The sequence below is a fragment of the Asterias amurensis genome, chromosome 19, assembly GCF_032118995.1.
Source record: "Asterias amurensis chromosome 19, ASM3211899v1".
Taxonomy (NCBI): domain Eukaryota; kingdom Metazoa; phylum Echinodermata; class Asteroidea; order Forcipulatida; family Asteriidae; genus Asterias; species Asterias amurensis.
Window position 1 is genome coordinate 5,234,929 of NC_092666.1, and position 17,574 is coordinate 5,252,502.

Sequence of the window (17,574 nt, forward strand, 5' to 3'; positions counted from 1 at the left end):
TTTGTCTTTTCATGTTTTAAGACATGAGTAGTACACTCCTAAATGAATGGTACATTACTCCCTGGTGATCTAGAAGTACAGTGTCAGCTGTCCACTTTAAAACTTTATCACCAACGATGACATTTGTACTAATTGACATTGTTAATAGGTTGTTAATTATCTTGGGGACATATTCCATATTGTTTTAGAGTATTGACATATCAGCGCCATGTGAATTATAACAACTGTGTTTTTGATTGTGACAATCTCGAAAGATAGGTGTCGACACAGCTTCGCATGTAGGTCGTGTGGACTCGCTTGTCGTATCGTAGTTTTAAATTAAGGGTATCATACCCTTTGTACAAAATAAAAGAGGTTTATACCTTTCGAGAAGAACTGTTGGGCGCGATCGGTCAATCTGCGCGATCGGTTGATCGCGCTGCGCTATCGACCGATCGCGCTGCGCTATTGAAATATCTATTGGTCGCGCAGCAATCGGTCGATCGCGCAGCAATCGGTCGATCGCGCAACAATCGGTCGATCGCGCAACAATCGGTCGATCGCGCAATATTCAGCAACGAAAATGCGCGATCAACAGATCGTGCGAGAATGGCTCGGCGCGATCGGCCGATTGTGCAGGAATGATGTTGCGCGATTGGCCGATTGTGCAGGAATGGTTATGAGTGATCGGCCGATTGTGCAGGAATGGTTTTGCAAGATCGGCCGATTGTGCAGGAATTGTTTGGCGCGATCGGCTGATATTCACTATGGTGATACTGAAAATTTGTCCTGCTATGAATTTTATTGCTTTGAAAAATCGCCCCAAGGAATAGTTTACCTGCACGATCGGTCGAACGCGCGAAAACATTCCTGCACGATCGGTCGATCGCGCAAGCCCATTCCTGCACGATAGGTAGATCGCGCAAAACTTTTCCTGCACGATCGGTTGATCGCGCAAAACTTTTCCTGCACTATCGGTCAATCGCGCAAACCCATTCCTGGACGATCGGTAGATCGCGCAAAGCCTTTCCTGCGCGATCCGCTGATAACGGGAAAAAATACTCGTAGCGCAATCGGTCAATCGCGCAAAGATGACATTGCGCGATCGACCGATTGTTGCGCGATCGACCGATTGTTGCGCGATCGACTGATTGCTGCGCGACCAATTGATCTTAATTTGATCGTTCAATAGCGCAGCGCGATCGGTTGATCGCGCAGATTGACCGATCGCGCCCAACAGAACTATGCTTTAGGGCCAAAACGTCAGCCAAGATTTTTTTTTTTTTTTTGCAAGAAAAGAGGTTCCCGAATCCTTTAATATAGACCAAACATTTCGCTGATTGGTGTGGTTACTTGCTATTTTGGAGGGCACCACACCCATGTATCAAGAAAAGGGGTTTTAGCCCTCGAGAAAAACTCTGCTATAGGTAGGGGCGAAACGTAGCGCCATGAACTTGTTTTTGGCAAGAAAAGAGGTTTTTACAATCCTTTGATACAGGCCAATATTTATTTTCATGAGTTTGTTTAATTTTGGTTCTCAACTAAGCTTGGTTCTGAAATCATTTGCATAATTGGTGTGCCGCTTTAATGTATTGTTCTGTAAGCTTTCTTTGTGCGTGTGTACCCATTTAACACCAATAACTAATAACAAAAGGGATATGGGTGTTTTTAGAAAACAAAGTTGAGTCTGTGAATTATGGGTCGACATTCGTGTGTGTAAATTCTTTATTTTGAAGGTTTATAAGAAAATGAAACGACAAAAATTACACACAATGTTGATTCAAATTAATTTACCTCAATATGAATATTTTATTCTGTGTTGTTATTGGGGACGCTTCAAAAATACCTGCAACAAATCACAAAATCAACTTACTTTGTTAGCATGACCATTTCATCATAAACTTTCGCTTAACATATTGATAAGCACCATTAACAGTTGGTCAAACCCATACTATGTCCTAGTTATTCTGCGAAATGATTATCTGAAAATAAGTCATTAATGTCAATGTTTGCCTGATAAACGTCTCTATAAAATGCATGTACGGCTGCTTGGAGACTCATCTAGAATTCTGAATCATCGGTAACAATGACTCGTATTGCTATCCTCAGCGTGCTGGTCCTAGCTGCAGTATGTTCCGGTGAGTATTAGCTGCAGTAGACAGCATTGGTTTTCAAAAGACTGCTTTTCATAAGTAACTTTTTTTATACTGATTAAATTTACTTAATTGTTGATTTACTTGACTGTTTTATAATTAATTGTTGACCATTAGTACACATTCTCCTGAAGATGTTATTACCATACTCTCTAAATGCAAAAGAGTGAACAACACCACTCTTTACATTTCGAGCTGTCCTCCCTACGGCTCTTCAAAAAGAGTGGTGGTTATTTCATTCTTTTAGAGGGGTTTCACTCCAGGACAGAGTAAAAAATCACTCAAAAAGATGCAAACTTCAATCTAAAAGAGTGGAAGACCACTCGAAAAAGAGTTGTCCTTCATATGGCTCTTCAAAGAGTGCCTTTTCACTCTTTTACATTAAAAGAGTACTGAGTTGTCTACAGCCTATTCTGTTTAGAACCAACATTTCTCAAAAGATTTTGACAATGTGTTACCGCAAATGCCACCTAATAACAATTCCAACATGCAGAGTTTCAAATGCGTAGTGCCCAACACGGAAAATATGTAACAAACTAACTAAATATTGCCTAGCAGCATATAAGAATGTGAGGCTTTGCCTACTTTTGTTCAGTCTGTGTTGTAATTTGGTGCAGGCCTAGTATATCTGTTTACTTTATTCTGTATTTTCCCTCTGAAGTGACGTAGTTTTCGAGAAAGAAGTCCTTTTCCACTAATTTGAATTCGAGACCTCAAGTTTTAGAATTTGAGGTCACGAAATCAGAAAGCACACAACTTCGTGTGACAAGGTTTTTTTTAAATTCATTATTATCTCGCAACTTCGACGACCGATTGAGCTCAAATTTTCACAGGTTTGTTATTTTATGCATATGTTGAGATACACCAAGTGAGAAGACTGGTCTTTGACAATTACCGAAAGCGTCCACTGTCTTTAACGCAAGATAATCTGAAGTCGGTAAAAAAAAACTAAAGTGCCTGTGTGTACACATAATAAAACTTTTTTTACATTGGAGTATAATTTATATTCTGGAATCTTTTGTACTTTTAAAGGGAAGGTACACGTTTGGTAATTACTCAAAACAAAAACTAACTTAAAAACTGACTTGGTAATGAGCATTGGAGAGCTGTTGATAGTATGAAACATTGTGAGAAATGACTCCCTCTGAAGTAGCATAGATTTTGAGAAAGAGGTAATTTCTCACTAAAATTATAAAAGACTTCTAGCCTAAACACCCAACAAGGGTGGTTTTTCTCTCATCAATTTTTCGCAACTTCGACGACCAATTTAGCTCAACTTTTCACAGGCTTGTTATTTTGTGCTTATGTTGGGATACACCAAGTAAGAAGATTGGTGTTTGACATTTACCAAACGTGTACCCTCCCTTTAATACAAAGTTGGTTAAGTACGGTTCTTTTGTGAAAAGCGTTGCCTTACGCAAACACATGCTTCCGATATATAAAAAAATCACACATTATGTTATTCATTTATGATAATTAAATAGTTAAAACAAATATTCTGTATTTGTTTTTATCCAATAGTGCACGGAGCACCGAAGAAGGTTGGCTATGGACCTTTGCTGCGGGAGGTGCGTCAAGCATTGTAAGTAATATTATAGAGAAGCTAATTTCAGTTTAATAGATGAAAATTTGCATCGGGGATAAAGAATATTGGTTTTACCCTCACATCGATGTCTGTTAGCACTGTATACTCGGTGCTTTCCCGAGCTCTGGGAACAAAATCACAGGCATATTATTATTACTCGGTGGGATTTGAACCCCAACCTTTGCCATTCTAAAGCAGTCTTGCCAACTAGATCACCGAGATTGCCCGGTACATAGGCAGTTCGAATCCTGTATTTTAACAGCAGGTACCACAACGATTTAGTCAGTAGTTGGAAATTTGCCTCGGAGATAAAGGATAATATATATTTAAGATATTACAGTATTTTGACATTACAATATTTCGAATCCCGGTCGTGACACTTGTGTCCCTGAGCAAGACACTTCATTGTAATTGCTTCTCTCCACCCAGGGGTAAATGGGTACCTGTGAGGGCAGAGTCGGTTCTTGTGATAGATTAGCCTTGATTGCGCTACATATTTGGCGACACAGGCTGTATACTCCACAGGGAGCTGAGATGGTTTAAGGAATGATTTTAAGGCCCAGTGACCAGGGGTTATAATGTTGAAGCGCCATGAGCGTCACTGCGTGACGGACCTGAGGGCTATATAAGAAGCCACTGTTATTACTATTATTATTATTTCTTGTTATTGTTACTAACACAATGGTTTTTTCATTTTTTTATTAATAATTCAACTTATCTCCAGCCCTCATACCACTTATATATCAGTTGTAAACCTAACTCAATGAAATTAATGAAATAATGACAACCGTGCTTAATTATATATAGGCTTTGAGGCATTGCAAGTTGGGGTATTTAGGTATATGTTATGGTTTTAAGGGTTTTTTGGCCGTCTCTCTCGTATTTTTAAGACAGTTGTAAATATCTTTCCATGTCACTGTGTATTTGGTCCCGTTTTTCTTTTCATAGTTCCCCCTTTCAATTTTACAATTTTGTTCTTGTTTTTTTTATCTGATAAGACGCACATTGGAAAACAATTTTCATGCTTTTCAAAGTGATGTTTATAACAAATTGATTTGTATTGAATTGGTATGGGGTTACACCATGCATGTAAATGTATTTTAGACTGGCTGTGTATAATAATTGATTGCGTTTCTGTTTATTACCACAGATTCCAGAAACGTGGTGAACTGAGATCAGAATCCCATTATTATTGTTGGGAGGTACTCGAACAGAAACGTGAGTATATCTGTAATGGGCCACCACCTGCAACCAATCCACCACAGCCAACGCATGGCCATACCCAACCACCTGCAACACATGCTCCTTGGACTGATGCTCCTCACACTGATGCTCCTCACACTGATGCCCCTGCATCCCATCCTCCTAGTACCGCTGCACCCGAACCACAACTCATCCCATTCGGTAAGTGTACACTTAGTCGTATACCTTTAGGAACTGAACACTTTTGGTGATCACTCAAACTAATTGCTACCATAAAAAACTTACTTGGTATAAGCGAGCAATGGAGAGCTGTTGGTAGTATAAAACATTGTGAGAAACGGCTTCTTCTGAAGTTACGTAGTTTTTGAGAAAGAAGTAATTTCTTACTAAAATATTTGAATTGGATTGGAGAATCAGCTGAGGTCTGGAATTCAAGCATCATTCTGAAAGCACACAACTTGTCCGACAAGGGTGTTTTTTCTTCCATTATTGTCACGCAACTTCGACGACCAGTTGAGCTCAAATCTCAGTTTTGTTATTTTAAACATATATTGAAATACAGAAGACTGGTCTTTGACAATTACCAAAGGTGATCAGTGTCTTACTACTATAATATGCTAAAATTGCGGCAGCTTCATGTTGGCTCGGCAAAGTGGTCACTTTTAATGCGCTGTCATGAAGTATGGTTATTATATTCACATATGCGTGTATAGACAAATACTGATGTGCACCCTTCTTTTTGCCAAACAATTTCTTGAGAAGAGTCCATTCCACAAGTATTTTACGGCGGGTACCATTCTATTGGATGTATGTTTAGCATGAAATGTGGATAAAACTTAACAGTACCGACAAAGATGACACAACTCATATGCCACGCATGGAAAAAGTAGGGCCTATGTAGTGTTGAGCTTGTGATGTCATGCACAATATGGGTTTATTTCAACATGTTTTTTTCCTGTCTTTATTTATTCTAGTCGGGGCTAAGGAAGCGAAAGGTTTCTTGATCGGAAGAAACATTCAGGATCTGCATGAGGAATGTTGCTGGGAGGGATGTGACAATGAAGAAATTGAGGAATCTTGTTAGAAGCAGACTTGTAACGAGTCTACTACTCAATGAGGAGTAGTCTTGTAACCAGTCTACTACTCAAATGAGGAGTAGACTTGTAACCAGTCTACTACTCAAATGAGGAGTAGACTTGTAACCAGTCTACTACTCAAATGAGGAGTATATTTGTAATGAACGAGTAGTCAAATGAGGAGCGCATTTGTAACGAGTCTTTACCTCAAGTGAGGAGTGGACTTGTAACCAGTCTACTACTCAAATGAGGAGGAGATTTGTAACCAGTCTACTACTCAAATGCTGCCACCTAGCGTTCTAAAGTTTCCCATTGCCACTTCAATTAACTATAAATACTGGACAATATTAATCCACTAATGATGTATTAAACTACGGTAATGAAAGAAATGACGACCTAAATACAAAAGGATAATAACTTTTAGATGTTGTTACAAAAATTGATTATTAAGTAATGGCTAGTGTGAAGGTGTAAAATGAAATGATTAATAAAATAGTTATTAACAAATAAAGTATTGTGCGGACTTGTCTCTTTTGTTGTCTTTGTTTGTGAAAATAGACAGAAAATCCTAAAACAGCTTCTTGGCAAAATGGGAATGCTATCACTTGTAATGTGTTTGTTTATCATAGTTACATTTTTTTTTTCACAGTTGTGAATGTTTCATACATTGATCAAAACATTATTCCCCAACCTCAAGGTTTTTGAAAACTTGCGGAACTTATGCCGTATATGGCGTGCTTCAACCACTGACCTCCCACAAATAGACCTTATCGCAAATACCAATGCGCAAGCGCAGACTGTTGAATGAGGTGCATTGTGGGATATATATGACTCAAATTTTGCTACCAGCTAGACCACAATGCATCTAATTCCAAGCTTTACGCGCGCGCCCCAGTATTTGCGAAAAGGTCTATGACGCAAACTGAGGGATGACGTTACATGGCTGTTTGCGAATCCAGCTTTGAAGCAGCAAGGAGGGGTGTTCAAAATTATCGGGTTATATTTTTTACAATTACAATCTGTCAACTCCCATGCAATCATTATTCCTTATTGGGTGAAACATTTGAAATAAATGTCAGCAAAGATTATTTATTCTTACGTAGTTCAATTCGCTTGAATCTAGGCTCCGCGTCCACATCATAATCACGCTAAGTATTCAATAAATAAGACATACTTTCTTTTACATCTCCCCATCGGTTTCGTGGTGGGAAAGACATTGGCTTGAATCAAAAATCTAGCACAGCGCAGACTTCATAATTGATTCCTTAACGATCACATCTTCTGCAATTACGTCAAACCATTTCATTGTTTGACCACAAGAACTGCCCTTTAAAGCTTGGTTTGACAACGAAATTAGAAAAAACGTGGTAGTTTGTGATTTGTTTGATATTGTACCATCGCATCATAAAATTCACTCAAACGTCGACTTATTTACATACCAAGTTTCTTTTATGTTTTTATAAAGTGAAATTGGCATCTACCTTTTACTGCCCTCACAAATCCTTGTCATTTGATTGCGAGATGGAAAATAATTTTTTATGTCACATGTCATCTGGTTAGACTGCAGGACTTGCAATCACAAGATCGTGGGTTCAAATCCCCCAGCAGCTGACTGCTGATTTCACAATGATTAAAATAAATATTGTTGTCTAGTTACTAAACCACAATTTCTTGATTCTGTGCAATTCATAATCAAAGACGTTAACCAATGTTTGTACGATGAGAGAGATTGGCTGTTACCGGCTCGGTGTTAATTTCCCCCTTGTGGGAGTTTGCCAAGTTTCCTTGATGGGAAGATCATCCAACAAACAATTAAACAAACAAACAAACAAACAAACAAACAAATAAACAAACAAATAATTAGCCATAATACTGCCCATACAGATCCTTGTCATGTGATTGGTCCACGTTTCTTAGACACATATCCTTGTCACTTGACTGGTTGGACACGTGTCACGTGTCGTCATATAATTAACCATGTATACTGCAGCGAAGCTCCAATAGGAGTCCTGTATGGATAGTTACGGAAGCGTATATATGACATACCGAGAAAAAAAATCGGGCTCCACTATTATATTACTATTTCGCCCGGGCGGATTACTATTTTGCCCGGGCGGATTACTATTTCGCCCGGGCGATTTACTATTTCGCCCGGGCGGATTACTATTTCGCCCGGGCGGATTACTATTTCGCCCGGGCGGTTTACTATTTCGCCCGGGCGGATTACTATTTCGCCCGGGCGGATTACTATTTCGCCCGGGCGGATTACTATTTCGCCCGGGCGGATTACTATTTCGCCCGGGCGGATTACTATTTCGCCCGGGCGGTTTACTATTTCGCCCGGGCGGATTACTATTTCGCCCGGGCGGATTACTATTTCGCCCGGGCGGATTACTATTTCGCCCGGGAGGATTACTATTTCGCCCGGGCGGATTACTATTTTACCCGGGCGGATTACTAGTTCGCCCGGGCGGTTTACTAATTCGCCCGGGCGGATTACGAGGCCGCTTGTTTACACAGGGCTACATGTATGATTTCACTTCAAACATCACCGGATAAAAGTTCTCTTTAACCCCTTCCAGCCTCCTTTTTCTCCTTCAACCCCCCCCCCCCCCCCACTCTTTCTTCCGTGTAAACGCATTTAAACAACAAACATATGATATGTTCTAACCATTGCTTTGACTTAGTTTTGTTTATGTTGGATCCTCTTTTTTCTGTAATGTAGGATCTACGTGGTATAGGTATGATCCTTGTCAGTGTGGTTGATATAAAACAGTGCTTAGTAATGAAGACTGCGGTGAGGCATGAACATTTGACGACACACCTGTAACGCCAGATACCGGTCTTGAGCGTAAGTCGACCCCCTTTAATACAAATACACCTTTGAGCTCGGAATCATATTACATGGAGAATCGCAGTCAAATTACACATGCATTCTTAAAAACATTGTGCAAGCTGCAGTACAGCTAGCTTGCCAACATCACCTCGGACCAATCAAAACACAGAAACGGAAAGCTTATCCAATGAAATCATTGGTTCTGTTGTCGGGACGTGACAGTAGAGGGTGTTACACATTGTGGGAGGAGGGAGCGGGGGGTCGGCAACCAGCACGAATTAGACGCATGCATATTCAATGACCACAGTATGAACCTACATATGTGATAAGATAAACAAACTGTTGTCTCTTCAGACAGTCTGGTGTTTTATTATAAAAAAAGTCTGAGAAAAATGCCAACTGTTTCTTTCGAACAGCCGAACTGATTGTACTATGTGGTGCCGTGCTCTTTTTTATCACCACAAAATTTCAACAAAGACTTAAAAATAGGTTGCCGTGGACGGTTAACGTCTTTAAAGAGGTCAGGGTTAAAACTTTGAACTTTTGTTTACAAGTTTGACTTAAACCCCTTTTCACACGAGATAAATTTAGCAAGGGTCCCTTGCTAAATTGTAGCAAGGTTGTCAAAATTTACGTCGTGTGAACAGACAACAATTGTTGTTGTGTCCGAGGTCCCTTGACAAAAATACTGTCCACCATTGCTTCATAATGCGAAAGATAATATTCAAAGTAGGTATCTTAAACAAACGATAACAAATGTATCAATCTCAAATTTAAAGAGCTCTGATTGGCTGATGGAATAATATCATGTGTGTGAGATGACGTCAGTGAATGTTTAACATTAATCATTGAAATAAAGTTGATATAAAAGTAGTTGAATATCCGGTCTAGACATCACCTTGTCGTCAACATCGACCTTCAACATGACTCGTATTCTACTCCTTGCAGTTGTGGCACTTGTCGTGGTCTACCAGGGTAAGTCTGAAATTAGTTTTCTTCATCTTAAGTTTTTCGTACTTTTGACAAAATGATAAGTAAGATTTGAACATAGTATATTTTTCCGAGGTTTGCGGATATCACCATGTGTACATCTCCTGAAGATGATCATAGCATATACTGATTGTATAGTTGAGTTGTCAACTACTCAAAAGAGATTAACACAAACCTCGCCTAATTGACAAATAATGCAAAATTGCAAGTAGGCCTACTTCAAAAACTTTACTGTCGCCAAAATTAACTTATGTAGCTTACGTTTACTAGTGATCATTCTTATGTTATGTAACATGTTATGTTAAATAATTTCACAATGATTTGAAGATGTTTTTAACCAGAAAAGTATAAAAACAATTCAGACTAAAAGATGAGGAACAGGGTGAACTGTTTTATTGTGATGCATCACATGATGCTGATTCGATTTAGAAAATGTGTGGCACTCAGACTTTAAGGCCGAAAAGGAGGGATACGAGGAGAATCTGACTGTTGTTATGACTTTTTATTCTGTAAAGATATATAAAATAGAACTTATGTAAGCCAAACGTCACACTAGTGTTTTAAAGGCACTGGACAACTTGTGTAATTGCTCAAAATAATTAATAGAATAAAACCTTACTTGGTATGGGGACAGGTTGGTAATATAAAACATTGTGAGGAACGGCTCCCTCTGAAGTAACGTAGTTTGAGAAAGATGGCATTTTTGACGAATTTGTTTTCGAGACCTCAGAAATAGATTTTGAGGTCTCGAACTCAGGCATCTGAAAGCACACAGCTTCTTGTGACAGAGGTGTTTTTTCTTCCGTTCTTTTCTCGCAACCTCGACGACCAAATTGAGCACAAATTTTCACAGGTTTGTTATTTTATGTTATGTTGAAATACACCAAGTGAGAAGACTGGTCTTTGACAATTACCAATAGTGTCCAGTCTAAAGTATTTGTTTTGTTCGTTGCAGTGTCCGGAGCACCAAACCACAATGGCTTGTTGAGAGAAGCAAAAAGGAACATGTAAGTTATTCCATCGATTTATTTATGCGTAAATATTCGCAAAAATCTTTGTGATAAGAGCAGTGATCCTACCCATGGGTTTTTATTTAATCTGGTGTGCTGTTATTTTAGAGAGATGTGTTTAATCTTTCTCCTTTTCTGTCTGTCTTTTGATGCCAAACTCTTTTTCCCTCTTCTTTAAAACGCCTTGCCCCGCCCCTTCTGAAATGTATGTTTATACCATTGACATAATAATTTTATTTAGAAACGTAAAATCAAATACACGGTGACTGATGATGACAGTCACAGTGTGATCACGCAGAGAAAAAAGTAAAACATTAGAGCAAATAATGCAGGTCATAAAATAAAATAAAATAAAAAAATTAAAGCATCGGTTAGCTTCTAAACCCGAATTCTATCAAAAGATAACTTTCCAGTTAAACCTTTTCGGTTTAATTCAACCACCCAAACTGACCCTGCCGTTGACAATTCCCACCAATCCATCTCTGGTTTCAAGTCCAAGTCAAGCAGGTGCTCCAGCACCACCCCAGCCCCTCCCCCCCCCCCACCCCCCACCCTCGCCCATCTTGTCACTCAAATTGTCTTTTATTTGTGTCATGCATGACTTCTGTCTGTTTTTATTTTAGGCTTTACCCTTTTGCCTTGTGTATTTTTTTTTTTTTTTTTTTTTCCTATGATTAATTGTTTCATTGTACTGTTTTAATGCTGTATTTGTTAACCATCCTGTTATTGGCGCTTGCGCTGTTAGAGTGCTGAATAAAGTAAAATAAATGAATTTTAATTTTAAAAATAAAATAAATTAACAGTACAATCAATGTTTAAATCGATAACCAATTGCAAAAAAATCACCTTTAAAATCTCCCTTAAAATCTGCACTTAATTTAGATTGGGTAGGCGTGGTCACCAATCAAGGTGGGATGAGACGCATTTTTATTGCGATGATGCACTGGAACAGCAGAGGGAAATGATTTGCAACCCTAACTACACTCATGCTCCAGTTCAACCTACACCAACTAGTGGACCAGTTCAACCTTCAGTAGCACCTAGACGCCAAGGTGGGAGTTTAGATACCAGACTATAGACCTTTTTCATCATGCAGCCACCTTGAATTGATATCAATGTTTACCAAACCGAGGCTGGAAGAACAAAATAGTCTGGTTCCTATTTGCAAAATGATTATTAGCATTCATTGTTGTTATTCGATACAAGGTTTAGACCAAGATGGAGGTAGCCCGATAAAGGTCTTTTGACCCCTTGTACGCAACGTCACAAGGCGGCAACTGTGCCACACTCATCATTTTGGTGGTCAATATGTTTACGTGTTAACGCCGCCTCGCCTAAAATGCGCACTTCACTGAATAACGCACAGTGACATTGACCACCAAAATGGCGCATCCAAGATTATTCGGATGATGACGTCAGGTGAATGCTGTCAATAGATTAACATTATACAGTTAACTAAAGGTAAACTCACACTAAGTTAATCACCTATAGCATCCCGAACTTACTAGCCAATATCCCCAAATTAGTAGCCAATGTTTAACATGTGTATAAAAAAATCAACACCATTATAACATGGATTGTCATTTGCACAAACAGGGTTAGCAGCTGGGGCCGAAATAACTGACCTGGGTTGAACAATCGGTTTTTTTTTCAAATGTATTTATTTACAAATAAAGAAACGATCGCCTACATACGGAAGCGTATAAAGGACATACCGAAAAAAAAATCGGGCTCCACTATTTCGCCCGGGCGAATTACTATTTCGCCCGGGCGGATTACTATTTCGCCCGGGCGGATTACTATTTCGCCCGGGCGGATTACTATTTCGCCCGGGCGGATTACTATTTCGCCCGGGCGGATTACTATTTCGCCCGGGCAGATTTCTATTTCGCCCGGGCGGATTACTATTTCGCCCGGGCGAAATAGTAAACCGCCCGGGCGAAATAGTAATCCGCCCGGGCAAAATAGTAAACCGCCCGGGCGAAATAGTAAACCGCCCGGGCGAAATAGTAAACCGCCCGGGCGAAATAGTAAACCGCATGAAGCTAATGCTGTTGGAATGGTGTGCATCTTGTCGGTTGGTTCATGCACATGGAGGCACTTGAAATGTGTGGTAAGTTTGCTATCATGTTCGCAAGTATTACGTTTATCCACTTGTACATTATAACCGCCCGGGCGAAATAGTAAAACCCCCTGGCGAAATAGTAAACCGCCCGGGCGAAATAGTAAACTGCCCGGGCGAAATAGTAAACCGCCCGGGCGAAATAGTAATCCGCCCGGGCGAAATAGTAAACTGCCCGGGCGAAATAGTAAACCGCCCTGGCGAAATAGTAAACCGCCCGGGCGAAATAGTAAACCGCCCGGGCGAAATAGTAATCCGCCCGGGCGAAATAGTAAACCGCCCGGGCGAAATAGTAATCCGCCCGGGCAAAATAGTAAACCGCCCGGGCGAAATAGTAATCCGCCCGGGCAAAATAGTAAACCGCCCGGGCGAAATAGTAATCCGCCCGGGCGAAATAGTGGAGCCCGAGTCAAGCTGGTTTGGTAAAAAGAAATCCTTTCGACCTGGGCTTTGATATAATCTCGCGTGAGCGGGGGTAGTTCCGGGGTCGGTGTAAGTGCAGGGTGACTACCCAGGTCGAAATGTATCACACTTTTGAGGAAATGAACTCACGGGTTGGCGTAGTGATATCTTTCCTCGCCTTCCACCTCTGGAACCCCAGTTCGAATCCTGCCAGGGCACTTGGTATTTGGTTTTCAGTCCCTACTTGACTGCGTGGGTTTTCCCTGGAACAATTTTCTGGGGTTTTCCTCCCGCATCTACAACTGAAACTTCCTTTCTTGTCTTCTCTCTCAACTTATTCGCTTTTCTGAGAGTCCTTTGCCACACAATCAGAATTCATGAATGGTAATTTTATATACTGGTTTGATTTATTGATATTTTTCTTAGATGCGTTCGTGGGGAAGAAGGAGGCGAGTAGGTTCTTGGGTCGTGGAGTGGTCCAGGGCTTGATTGAGGAATGCTGTTTCGAGGGGTGCTACAGCGAGGAGATTCATGAACACTGCCCATAGTTATACGAGAACAAAAAACAACAACAACGATGCTGACAACTTTAGGACGCTAGGTGGCAGCATACTCACATGGTGAATCCATTGTTCTCGGTAATGTGCGCATGCTCAGAACTACAAAAATCATGGTCATTTACCTGGTTAGTCTGCTGCATCTAGCTTCCAAAGTCTCCAATTATATTATAACGCTGATAAAATAACATAATCCTCTGACAATTCGAAATATTAATAGGGTTACTGTTAATATTATTATTTTGTTGCAATACAATAACTTTAATTATTTCATAATATCACTGCACAGTCCTAGTAATACCCAGGGACTGTCCAGTAAAATATTGCAAAATCCTCTTACATTTGGAAGAATTAATAGTTGCTGTAAAAGATTCTATTGATTTCTCAAAGTCACTGTAGAGAGTAATACCCAACTAATGTAACATTGTATTTTGAGGCAATACACTACACTCCATCTTTTAGCCGAGTGGGGGCGCTGTGTAAGCAATATTCAAGTTAAGCTGCATCCAAAATGGCGGCTATGGTTACGATTGTTGCTAGGTGTGTTGCTAAGGACATCAAACACCGCATGATGACGCAGCGATCCAGCTGTTACCATAGTTGCCATGTGTTCCAGAAAATAACCCCATCACAGGTTTATGATATTCTATCATACTTAATGTAAGCCTACTATTTATCTAATGAGTAAAAGATTATTAATGACAAAGAATTTTTATAGACTTCTCTCATTATTTGTATCGAAATACCGAACAGAAAATGTTTCAACATAAAATACCCCAATAGAAAATACCCCAATAGAAAATACCCCAACAGAAAATGCGCCACCAGAAAATACCCCCAACTTAAAATACCCCAATAGAAAACGTCCAAAAATAAACTACCCCAACAGAAACTACCCCAATACCCCCTCTCCCCCCCCCCCCCCAACAGAAAATGCTATGGCCATACTACTGCTGAGTTTCAGAGAGTTCGTCCAGTATTTAGTTCATTTCATGGTTTTTCATACTTAAAATGATTATTATAATTTCCTTAAAATTCGCCGCGACTGTATAAAAAAGTGTTTTTATATCCAGCATTCTTGAAAAAGCAAGCAGCTGGACTAATAGGGAGAAACTTATTGTTTGGGCGCGAAACTATTCTACTAACTGTTGTATGTCAGCATTCCTATTGCATTTGGTGATGTTCATTGGAGTGTGCGGTGATCTCTTGTCCATGTATGGCGGACATTTTAATCTGTTGGTGTGGCATTGCAGAGCTGCTGCTGTGCATGGTTGTATTATATAGCTGTATTTGACTGGACTGCACGTTGTTGGGCTCACAATCTTAGCGGGAAATTTGCTCTGATTGCGAGCATGGAGGATATTTTGGTTCTGATGAGGTGCTGCAATTTATGCATGAAGCTAGTGCTGTTGGAATGGTGTGCATCTTGTTGGTTGGTTCATACACATACATGGAGGCCCTTCAAACCATGTGTGGTAAGTTTGCTATATTGTTCGCAAGTATTACGTTTATCCACTTGTTCATTATAACCACAGCTTAACACTTACTTCTCAAAAACGTCTGATTTGAACGCTCAAAAAAAAAACTAGCCTTGATAGCCTACGTTCATATTTGTTTTAACGTAGTTGCCGATCGCAACACGAATTACTGGAGCAGAGATATATGTATCACACAAACACCTGGATCAAAACGATCCTGATTCATAGACTTGCTCAGTCCCTCCGAGTCAGCCTTCTAACCTGTCAATATTGCGCCTTCTGACGAAAACTTAAATAACAGCGTCATGAATTAAGACTAACCAAAACAAATAGGCAACTCTTTCCCGTAGTTTACAAAACTGGAAAAAAAAAAGTAATTGCAGATTTGTCATACAAAAACACCTTTAAGTTAATGATGTTGGGTAAAAGATACACACAAAACATGTTTCAGCTTTTGAGACCACCAAAAGTTGAAAACTTTTGAACGTGCAGTAAACTACTACCGATTATTTGGTAACATTTTCGTGAATTTCGAGTTACTGCCTAAGTTACTGCACTGATGGAGGGGCAAATGTTCAATAAATTTATCAAACACAGAACTTAAAAGTATAAATTGAATTTCAAACGTTCTCGGGTGTTGTTTTCTCCGTCTTTATTTCAATCCCAGTAAATTATTATGAATATATATTTACAAAACGCGTCAGTTCGTACTGAAGCTTACGTCCATAAAAATTACAATCATAGCAAAATGGCACACCATTCAACCGTTCACTTTCTTATGTATTACCAGTTTTCATTAAGTTATGGGTTTAAATTGTCAGTTAAAGCAACGAAGACGATCAGAGCATACTGATCGAAACCACCAGTTATTTTCAGAACCAACCTCAAAATAGATTTACACATAGTGCTACCGCAAACATCATCTGATTATACTCCCACCATGCATAGATTCAAATCATAATTTAAAGACAGTGGACACTATTGGTAATTGTCAAAGACCAGTCTTCTTACTTGGTGTATCTCAACATATACATAAAATAACAAACCTGTGAAAATTTGACCTCAACCGGTCGTCGAAGTTGCGAGATAATAATAAAAGAAAAAACACCCTTGTCACATGAAGTTGTGTGCTTTAATATATGGTTGATTTCGAGACCTCAAATTCTAAACTTGAGGTCTCGAAATCAAATTCGTGGAAAAATACTTCTTTCTCGAAAACTATGTCCCTTCAGAGGGATCCGTTTCTCACAATGTTTTTTACCATCAACCTCTCCCCCATTACTCATTACCAAGTAAAGTTTTATGCTAGTAATTATTTTGAGTAATTACCAATACTCTCCACTACCTTTAAACAAAACTGTTAGTTTTTACAAAAATAAATCACTTTTTGGTTCTACTTTTCTTATATACTAATTTTCTTTCCTATAAGATAATTCTGTTTTAATTTTAATTGTACATATCAGATTGTTTTTATTTCCAATTTTTTTTTATCCTTCCCTGTAATTGGCGGCTCGTCCGCTGTTGGTTTGGTCAATAAAATATAATATAACTAAAATATATTAAAATTACCATGAAAATTATAATCAATTAAATAAGCTGAGAACTCTGGAGTTTTAAAACCAGTAATTAAGTTTGCGATCGAAACAACACTCTCAAATCAAAAGAACTAAGCTGAAATACTTTCTGCATTAGGTTCTAAAAAAAAAAATTGAAAATAACATACTAAATTATTAAAAAATAATAAAAACAGGTGTCGTGCGCGATTAAAACTGCTGTTTACTTTGATAAATAAAATTAACCATTTACTCCTTTTTTACTTAGATAAAAAAACTATTTGTATTGTTGTGAGAAACATACAAGCTGTTCTGGTGATAAGAATTAGTACAAAACAACAGAGAAACAGATTATCAATAACATTTTTTTTTGTCTAAAACTCTAAATCGATTCACACAAAATACTGCAGGTAAACTGGCAGCAGTCTAGTCACAGCAATCATTGAGCGCGTTCGATTAGCTTCCCTGGGTCGACCCTGCAAGTACCTGCCTGTATTCTTGCGGATAAAGACAGGATATGTGTATAGTATTTTTTTGTATAGATGTGAAAACATTTTGGTTATGAGATGGCAATCATGTTAACCGATAGAGGGCGCCTTTTGAACTTACGGTAATTAAAGTAAACCTTAT

The 17,574-nt window shown here is 39.1% G+C and overlaps 3 protein-coding genes across 3 annotated transcripts in view; all 3 read left to right on the top strand.

The window, feature by feature from the left end:
- Window positions 1–2,021: 2,021 nt before the first annotated feature.
- On the top strand, window positions 2,022–6,755 carry LOC139951541 (uncharacterized). The gene is made up of 4 exons (XM_071950472.1): window positions 2,022–2,117; window positions 3,654–3,714; window positions 4,868–5,121; window positions 5,895–6,755. Exons 1-4 carry the CDS (start codon window positions 2,066–2,068, stop codon window positions 6,002–6,004), a joined length of 477 nt encoding a protein of 158 aa, XP_071806573.1. The 5' UTR covers window positions 2,022–2,065; the 3' UTR covers window positions 6,005–6,755.
- A 2,820-nt stretch (window positions 6,756–9,575) lies between these two features.
- On the top strand, window positions 9,576–14,647 carry LOC139951587 (uncharacterized). The gene is made up of 4 exons (XM_071950547.1): window positions 9,576–9,807; window positions 10,778–10,829; window positions 11,715–11,884; window positions 13,783–14,647. Exons 1-4 carry the CDS (start codon window positions 9,756–9,758, stop codon window positions 13,902–13,904), a joined length of 396 nt encoding a protein of 131 aa, XP_071806648.1. The 5' UTR covers window positions 9,576–9,755; the 3' UTR covers window positions 13,905–14,647.
- Window positions 14,648–14,903: 256 nt separating this feature from the next.
- Window positions 14,904–17,574, top strand: part of LOC139951275 (uncharacterized) — a 60,019-nt gene continuing 57,348 nt past the window's right edge. The window contains exon 1 of the mRNA XM_071950078.1: window positions 14,904–15,388. The gene's annotated coding sequence lies outside the window, so the exon portion shown is untranslated. The remainder of the gene's footprint in view (window positions 15,389–17,574) is intronic.

Coding starts and splice junctions, on each gene's coding strand:
- LOC139951541 (XM_071950472.1), top strand. CDS start 2,066: ATGACTCGTATTGCTATCCTCAGCGTGCTGGTCCTAGCTGCAGTATGT. Junction 2,118..3,653: donor CCTAGCTGCAGTATGTTCCG/GTGAGTATTAGC, acceptor TTTATCCAATAG/TGCACGGAGCACCGAAGAAG. Junction 5,122..5,894: donor ACCACAACTCATCCCATTCG/GTAAGTGTACAC, acceptor TATTTATTCTAG/TCGGGGCTAAGGAAGCGAAA.
- LOC139951587 (XM_071950547.1), top strand. CDS start 9,756: ATGACTCGTATTCTACTCCTTGCAGTTGTGGCACTTGTCGTGGTCTAC. Junction 9,808..10,777: donor ACTTGTCGTGGTCTACCAGG/GTAAGTCTGAAA, acceptor TGTTCGTTGCAG/TGTCCGGAGCACCAAACCAC. Junction 11,885..13,782: donor AGTAGCACCTAGACGCCAAG/GTGGGAGTTTAG, acceptor TATTTTTCTTAG/ATGCGTTCGTGGGGAAGAAG.